The sequence below is a fragment of the Mus pahari genome, chromosome 15 (genome assembly GCF_900095145.1).
Source record: "Mus pahari chromosome 15, PAHARI_EIJ_v1.1, whole genome shotgun sequence".
NCBI classification, from domain to species: domain Eukaryota; kingdom Metazoa; phylum Chordata; class Mammalia; order Rodentia; family Muridae; genus Mus; species Mus pahari.
The window spans coordinates 16,295,193-16,304,085 of record NC_034604.1 but is presented as its reverse complement, the minus strand read 5'-3'; the positions used below and the strand labels follow the sequence as shown (position 1 = coordinate 16,304,085).

The following is an 8,893-nucleotide window of genomic DNA, read 5'->3' as shown; positions in this document are numbered from 1 at the left end:
GCATTTAATGCCTTTATTCCAAGTTGCCCTGTAAGCTACATTGAGCTCCTCAAATTCCCATTGTTATTAATAATACTCTCATGTCCTTATTAATGACCCTAGAATGGGTGGTAGAGACAGAAATGTGAATTCCAAGAAGGCAGCCAATCTACTAACCCACACTGCATTTTAAGGCAGCAGCATCTCCCTTTGGTGTTGATAATGTAGAAATGTGAAGATGCTTGGGAAATATCCCTGTCTAACATCTTAGAAAATTAAAAAAATATATATACAGGTTTACTCTGCTTGAAAAAAGTCAGATAATTAGAAATGACAACATACCCAGCTTTCATATATGAATCAGAAAATTTGAATTATACTTATGATCAGAGATTATCCATTAAGAGCCAAATTAGTTCAACAGTGCTAGCATTGCTAGATTTAAAAAAGATATGTAGGTACACACATCCAAATTTGCCTGGTACGTTTTTCCAGCTTGCTTTGGTCATAGATGGGAACAGGTTTCTTTTGTATAGAGCATACTGTATGAGCCTCGCAGTTCTGTGGGAGCCACTATGCTGCTGGAGGCACTAGGAAGGGGGCAAATGACCCTTTCTGTTACAGTGACATTTTGTGTGACATGTGGGTCAAAGGTGACAGTGGTGGGTTGTACAAAGGAACCTGAAGTTGAGTAAGTTTCTGTGAGCAAGTAGTTACCAAGCTGTAGAGGGTCAGGGATGGCAACAGCAGGGTGGACAGACCCAGAAGTGGACAAAACAGAAGTTTCTTGGTTGCCTGACAATGTGTGGCATATTTTAGAACCCGTTTGGGTGACTTCCAGACTGCCAGGCAAAGTCTGGTACCTGTTAGAACCTGCCTGAGGGACTTCCATAGAGCGAGCGCAGGTGTCAGCCCCCGAACCACTGTCTTTAGGGCCTGGCTTTGCTTGCTTGGCTTCGTCATCAATACCGAGACAGATCTCTGCAAGCTTTTTAAATTTGGGGCCAAGGGAGTCCAAGAAGTTGTCGTCTAGGTCATCAGCAAAAAAGCTGCAGGAGCTGAGGCTGGGGGAGTGGGGGGCAGCATCCCCGCCTTCATCATCATAGATCAGCAAACAGTCGTTCACTTCGCGCTCATCCTCTTCCTCGGCATAGGCGAGTGATTTCTAAAGATGGAGAAGAAGGAGAAAGGGACCTTATAAAGCCCATCAGATCCAGTTCATAAAGCCCAAGGCTGGAGTAAGAACACCTACATTGGGTACTCCACACAAGTGATGAAACCGTTCTTTTTATCTGTTTGGTTATTTTTTTCCTCCTGGAGAACTAAAATTTTTCATTTATTTATCTTTTATCATTAGTATGTTTTTTAGCTAGTGCTCAATAGAATGAGTTTATGACATTTTCATTCACATATATACCCTTGATCTTTACTAGTATTTAGACTGATCTTGCCCTTTCTTACTCTCCCGTCTCTCTCTTGCTAGCCCCTTTCCTCTCCTTAGATTTCCTCCTTAGCTTTCATGTCCTATATATGAATATATAGTTAAATGTTTTTTGCAAATGAGAGAAACAGGAGATAGTTTCCCCCTATTACTGTCCTTTGTTTCCTCTGCTCTCTGCCATCCTCCCCTCCCCTCTTCCTTCTGAGCAGTCCCTTCGTGTCATAGATAAAATTAAATCTAGAGTCCACATACTAGAGAAAGCGTGATCTGTGTCTTTCTGAGTCTGGCTTCAGGGAATACTCTTTAATGAACATTCTTGTTTGGGGATTTGCCAGTGTGGCTGTCATTCCATCAAAGAGTCTATCCTAATTTATGTTTTAGTTCTTGATTTTATCTGGACTCCAGTTTCCATAGGAGCCGTATATAATGCCTGGAATTTATCATTGGACTGCTTAATCTTTATGTTGGGGTAGGGACAGCTTTTCCAACCATACATTGAGAACAGTTTTCACTCCATGGGGACTTTGTGTTAAAATAATCTTTGTCGGCTTGTCTTGTGAGTTGCAACTAGTGACTCAATCTTGACAGCCACCAAAATTACCTGATTTATTTTGACAAAAGGAAGCTTTTATTTCCTTACATTTTAAAAAGCATGGAAAAATGATTCTTAAAACTAACATACATCATTAAGTAACCAGATGTCCTATATAAATGGTATAACCAAGCCTGACAATTTGCTACCCAGTTACCTGAGAGAAATAGGAGCCTAGGAAAGTCATGTTGATTGGCGCAGCATAGTCCTTCAAGGTCCCTCCAGTGGAATGCCTTGTTCTCATTGTTCCTGAATGACCCAAGGAACAGGGACCAAGTGCCCCTGCAGCTCCAGTAGCTCCTCCCAGCTTGGTAGTCATTTCCATTCCTGAAGCACCTTCTACCACAGTCCCGCCAGCATATGTATTTGTGCAAACTTCTAAAGACAGGGGGAGAAAGAGAGAGATCTCTAACAGTTCATTCTATGACTATTTTTTTTTTTTGTTAAAGCTCCTGTGTATGCATCTGCGTGTACATTTGTGTGCATGTTCATAGGTGTGTGCATGTTCATGTGGGTATGTGTGCACATGTGTACATGTAGAAGTAAGAATTTAATCCTGGGTGTTGTTCCTTAGGACACTGTCCATCCTTTTTCAAAGGTTCTCACTGGTCTGGAACTTGCTGATTCAGCTAGGAGCTCGGACAGTGAGACTAGGGAAATTAGTGAGCCTTATCTCAAAAAAAGAAAGCATAAGAAAGAACAGGGTCTGTAGCTCAGCGGGGAGCACTTTTTTAGTGTACATGAAGTCCTGAGTTCAAATCCCAGTACAAGCAAGTAGACAAGCAAGTTTGATGTTCACTCACCAGAGCTTTCCATAAAATCTGCTCCATTGGTTGTAACTGGAGGAACACAAATATTTGTGATTTCCTGCAAATTATGTTAAAAGATAAACACATATATGTCAGAGCAATATAGGCGAAGTATGGTCCCTTGTAAGTGATGACTTTACAATTTTTCTAGGAGCAGCCATTTTTTTGGATGTGACATCTGTAAAGCAGACATCCAAAAGTTCCCATCCATGAGTCTCAGCTACTCACTGAGGACTGAGATGGACCTTGATACTCCTCTGTTCCTCTCCCCTATTTCTACAGGAATCGTTCTTCTGCTACATGATTGCATGGATTACTTTACAAACTCAGTACTCACCTTGTCTTCTGGCTGAGCTCCTTCGATTCCCCACTGATGAATTGTACCTTCTGAACCATCGGGCACTGGGATAAAGCCACCTGTCGCTGCTCCTCCAATGGGACCTGACCCACAGTCACAGGTCAGAAGCAGAAGTGGGGCCACTGGTCAGAAAGAAGGAGATGGAGAATGGTTGAATTCATTGGAAACTATTTGACATAGCAATTGTCAAAATGTTACAAAGGCAATGCAACAGTTTAAACATTAAAGGAATATATTTAATGGAAGCAAAATTGGTGTCTACAGCATACAATTTAGTAAGTGAAATACAGTAATTTTCCAATGATCATGAGCTAAAGGAGGAGGCAGGGCCATTTATTGGAGGATTTGTACAGTTTCTCAATCTTTTTCCATAATAAATATTAGAAACGATTACTATAATTGTTGTTGTATTTATATATATTGAGTATATATTGTTCCCATAAATACACACACAACTGTGATACCTCCTTAGCCAAGATTTTAGGTGATTATGACAGCACTTCAGCAATCTGGTCTTTAGTAATTTCTTAGTTAATGGTAACTGACCAACAAAGTACAAGAGCAACTAGCAATGGTTTAGTCAGTGGCTGTCAGTGTCCTGTCTCTGTCTCTGTCTCTCTCTGAGTGTCTGAATGTGCGTGTGTGTGATGCGTGTGAGGATTGGGGGTGCAAGGTGTTAGGAACTGGAACTCGGGTTGCCTGCAGAGTCTGTGCTCTTAAGCTCAGAGGCCTTATCAGTGCACTTTTAATTGTGAAGTGAGAGTCCCTAGCTTGGAAGATCTTTCAGGCATTGCTTCATTCTGCTAATGGGCTAAGAAGTATTCATTTGAAAATATTTATTTCATAGGCATGGGTGTTTTGCCTGCATCTATCTCTATGTACCATGTGCATGACCTGTGCATGAGAGGCCAGAAGAAAGTGTCAGATTCCCCAGAACTAGAGTTACTGGCAGTTGTTAACTACCACGTGGGTGCAGTGATTCAAATCCAGGTCCTCTGGAATAGCAGCCAGGGATCTGAGCTGTCGATCCATCTTTCCAGCTCCAGAGATACTAATTATTGAAAGCAGGTGTTTATTATTCTCTGATGTCAATGGCTTACCTTCTCTGCCCTGTCAAGGCTACATGAACCCTATGCTTGACCTGCCCACTGACAAGTCAAGTACTTTACTGAAGAGTTTTAGGAGCACAATCTCTAAATTAGATTTCTAGGGTTTGAGCTTTGGATGCACCGCTCTCCAACTCTGTAATCCCAAGTGCGTTATGTGATCTTTCTTTGCTCAGCTAACTCATCTGTTCAAAAAAGGAAATAAATGGTGCTTTCATCATGGTTGTCTGATAGATAGAAAAGACAGTGATAGGCTATGAAGGCCTGCTAGCATTGGTAGAATGAACTACATAATTATGCAAATTGGATCAATCCTATATTACTATATAATTAGGTCAAGTTACAAATAGATGGTATACAATTGATATACTATCTTGAAATTTAATATAGGGCTTATAAAAATTGTATTTCTTTGTATTTATCCTTAAAATATTTTATTTTTAATTGTGTGTCTGTGTGTAGGTATGTATATGTGATTGCACATGTCTCTGAAGGCAAGAAGAAGAAGGCATTGGATCCCTTGAAGCTGTGTTTATAGGAAGTTATGGGCCATCCAAAATATGTGCTGGGAACTGAACTCAGGTTTTCTGCAAGAGCTATATGCTCATAATAGCTGAGCCATCCTTCTGCCCCCTAAATGATATTTCTAAAGACAGTGGAAGTATAATATGTTATCATGAGAATTTGTTTTACCATTAATATTTTATGATTCAGTAATAAACTAGGGAATTATTGTGAATTTGTTAAGGATCTCTTATTTATACAACTCCTTTAAAAGTTCCCTTAAATAGAGGGTAGAGGACTCTCACATTCAGAGAACCATTTGATTAATGAAATCTTGATTAAAATGAAAATTTCCAGAAGTCTATCTATTGAATAAAATTAAATGTATGTTTATTAAAAGGTAGTACAGATGTGTAATTTCCCTAAATGTCTTCACTATTATGTGTGAACATTAAAATGTTTTTTAAAAGAACTTTTATTTGTATGAATAAGTACGACATGTGAGTATGTGAGTCAGAAAGTTATGGGTGATTGTGAGCCTCCATGTGGGTGCTGGGAATTGAACCTGGGTCCTCTGCTAGAGAAACAAGTACTCTTAACTACCACGCCACCTCTGCAGCCCAGGTGTGGACATTTTAAAGGGATGCACACGAGGTGTAAACTCTGTTTTGAGGACTTGTTGGGTTAAACAATAGAATCTCAGACCTGAAGTTCTGTTAATGTGCATCCTGGATGTGGATCCTAATGCGGGCTTTCTTTAATGTTATTTGACCAGCATCCTTTTATTTTAGGGCCTCACAAGACTTGTATATGCATTTGAGACATTTATGTTCATTTTAGAAAGCCCACGTTTATACTTAAAGGCACAGTTTTAAGTGTGAACATTATTGATTGAATGTAGAATAGCTTTATAATTTCTCTCTCTCATGTCTACCCTCCCCCATATGTGTGGAATGTGATTATGAGCACACACCTGGATGAGGGTGCTTATGAAGACCAGAGGGCAGCCATGAGTATCATCCCTTAGTGTTCACTTCTTGGTTGGCAGGCGCTCTCAATGCCCAGAGCTTTGCTACGTACACTAGGCTAGCTGGCTAGTGAGAATTAGGCATGAGTTATCTCTGCCTCCCAAGTCTTGCTATGACTGGTATATAAGCATTCTCCATTGCCCCTGGCTTTTTAGATGCCTGCTGGAGATTGAACTCAGATCCTCAGCTTGTGGGGAAAACGCTTTACTGACTGAGCTACTTCCCCAGCCCTGTGTTTTTCAAAATATTTGCATATATGACCCGTTTTGTTATATTTAAATTGTTGCTAAATGACAAGCTAAACATAATTCAGAATCTTCCTGCAATTTCCCTCAGCTTTGCTTATCATCCGGCTAGAGAATGACACTTCTCACATTGTACAGATGAGCACAGTGGCTTTTGTAAATGACATCACTGCCATGGACTCTGAAGAACACGTCTGCTTACTCACATAGCAACATCAGGAGTCCTAGCAGGATCAAGCCAATAGCAGCAGGCCCCAGCCTCCAGGATGACTCTTCATATGTGATAGGCTCTCTGCTCGGGACAGGGGCTCTGCACATGTTCCGGTCATCACACTGACACACTGTCAGGGTCAAGCTCTCTGGTGTGTCACACTGCCCATCCTGATTGTCCTTCACGATGACTGGGACATTGTACACTCCTGGAGACACTTGCTGCTGGGCTTGTAGAAGTGCTGAGGTAGCTAAAAAAAAAATACAAATCAACAGTGAGAGTAGGCATCACTTGGTCTTAAAACTTTTGTTTGTGGTAATTGTCTTGGCATCCTGGTCACAAATAGCAGAGCTGGTGTGATTCCTGGAGCAGTGCTGAGTGGCATAAGAGGTTTGGGTGTGTAGGTCTGTCTATCACAAGTGTTCCATTTGTGGCATGTGGACCACTCGTGGCCCAAAATAACTTTTGATGCAGCCCAACACCAAATTGTAAAAGTTAATTAAAACACTAAGAGATTGTTTTTGCTTGTTTATTTTAGTCTGACTGCTAGGTTCTTGAAGTCATTATACGACAACTTCATAGTGTTGTATCATGAATCACACTGTCTTGAAAAAAAACCATATATATATATATATATATATATATATATATATATATATATATATATATATACTTTTGCAGCCCCCAGGCTCTTGCAACCCCCACCAGGTTGTGGGTTGGACATCCTCTTGTGGCCCAAGACAGTTCTTCTTCATCCAATGGGTCCCAGAGAAGCCAAAAGGTTAGGTGCCTCTTGGATCCCCTTGTTGACACTCTTTCTGGTAGTTTGACAGGCCCATGAGTCTCCTCCACAAGGCCCTATATTGCCCTTCCCACTAAAGAAGACGGGAAACGGGCGTTACACCAATGTCAGGTCCCTGTCCTGTCCTTACCCACTCTTATGTATGTCTGTACCAATGCCTACAGGTACATGGCCTCATATGGCCTCATGTATGCCTTTAACTCCGACCCCATGTCTGACTCACTGAAATACACTCTCACTTTCAGGGATGCTCTATCATCTGCTCATCTTGTTTCTCATGCCTAGTGAGTAGGGCCAGGGTGACAGGGTTCCTAGTACTGTGGTCCAGCCTAACACCTGAGCATCACATGTTGGCTCTCCATCTCTATCACCTCTTCCTAAGTCGGGACCCTAAATCAGCAGTGCTTTGTGGTTCGAGCCATTCTGGAACCCACATAAGCCCCTGACATCGTGTCACAGCTACCCAGTTTGCACTGCCCAACCAAACTCAATTCAGTCATTCCCATTCCACCACCCCCAGGAATTGATCCTGGGACCTTTTGAATGCTAAGTGTGTGCAGGACCACTGAGCTGTATTCCCAGCTGTCTGTTCATTGACCATTTATCTATCTGGTAAACTTATTTGGAGACCAATGGTACATGTACAGCTTGGAGCTATTTCTTTAATTAGGACCAGAAGTGCCAAGGGTGGAAGGTCATGCAGAGCAAAAATCTTTGGTGTCTCTAGCCATGGCTACCTTATGACTGCGGGATGCCATGAAGCACATCCATGAGAAAAAGTGAGATCTGTACAAAAACAAACAAACAAACAAACAAACAAAAAACAGTAAAGGAAAACGAGTTTATGGAGGGTCAGAGGTAGCTTGATGTTCACTGTACAGTACAGAAAGGGAGACTTTTCATAAGTCTATGAGACTTTTGAAAACCACAGGAAGTAATAACTATGATGCACTTTAGGAGGAAAGGATTCACTCTTCCTCACTGGCTAGTGGGTTTGTAGATGTAAGTCTGCCATGCTCTCAAGGTTGCCTCTTACATGGCAAGCTCAAGTACAGGTGAGGCTGCACAGAGACCTCAGCTTGACAGTGATACTAACAAACCCATAAGACAATAGATAGTGATAGAATTCATATCATTTCTCTTCTCTTCAGAAGAGAATGGATTTACATCTTAGCCTCAAAGAAATGTTCTCAGTCTTTCTTAGAAAGGACCTCTGTTGAAGGGATTCATATTCCTGTGGAAATACAGAGCAGCAGCAGTTTGTTTTTGTCTATGGAAGCGAGTCTAACTCACCATTCAGCGTCTTGATGGTCCACATGACTGGCAGCTTCAGTGGCTGCTCCTCCAGGGACACTGTGTAAGGGCCAGTGTATTTACCCCTGTCCAGGGTTCTCACTGAGAGGGTCACAGAAGGTGAGGAAGTACAGATGTCTCTCTTCTCGAGGACAACTGACGGACAGTTTTCATTAAAACTGGGCACTTCCACATATACTGTGCCTGTGGAGGTCTTACCAGTGTTTTCTGTAAGAATAATAATTGAGTGTTAAAGAAATATAGAGTAAATCACAGAAAATTGCCTTCCTTTTGATCTCTCTGACTCCCTCCCCCTGCCTTCTTCCTTACTGCTCAGATCTCCTCATGTCTTTCTGTCTCTTCAGCTTCCTTTCTTTTCCTGTTTTCCTCCCTCTCTCCCTCCCCTCTTTCTTTCTTCCTTCCTTTCTTCCTTTCTTCCTTTCTTTCTTTCTTTCTTTCTTTCTTTCTTTCTTTCTTTCTTTCTTTCTTTCTTTCTTTCTTTCTTTCTTTCTTTCTTTCTTTCTT

The 8,893-nt window shown here is 41.4% G+C and overlaps 1 protein-coding gene across 1 annotated transcript in view; it reads right to left on the bottom strand.

Moving 5' to 3' along the window:
- Dsg3 (desmoglein 3) overlaps positions 1–8,893 on the bottom strand; it is a 27,536-nt gene continuing 18,643 nt past the window's right edge. Inside the window, exons 11-16 of the mRNA XM_021214882.1 lie at positions 8,369–8,596; positions 6,269–6,523; positions 3,159–3,301; positions 2,816–2,879; positions 2,170–2,390; positions 1–1,144 (exon numbers count right to left, since the gene is read on the bottom strand). Of these exons, the coding sequence (XP_021070541.1) occupies positions 485–1,144; positions 2,170–2,390; positions 2,816–2,879; positions 3,159–3,301; positions 6,269–6,523; positions 8,369–8,596 (1,571 nt within the window). The 3' untranslated portion in view covers positions 1–484. The remainder of the gene's footprint in view (positions 1,145–2,169; positions 2,391–2,815; positions 2,880–3,158; positions 3,302–6,268; positions 6,524–8,368; positions 8,597–8,893) is intronic.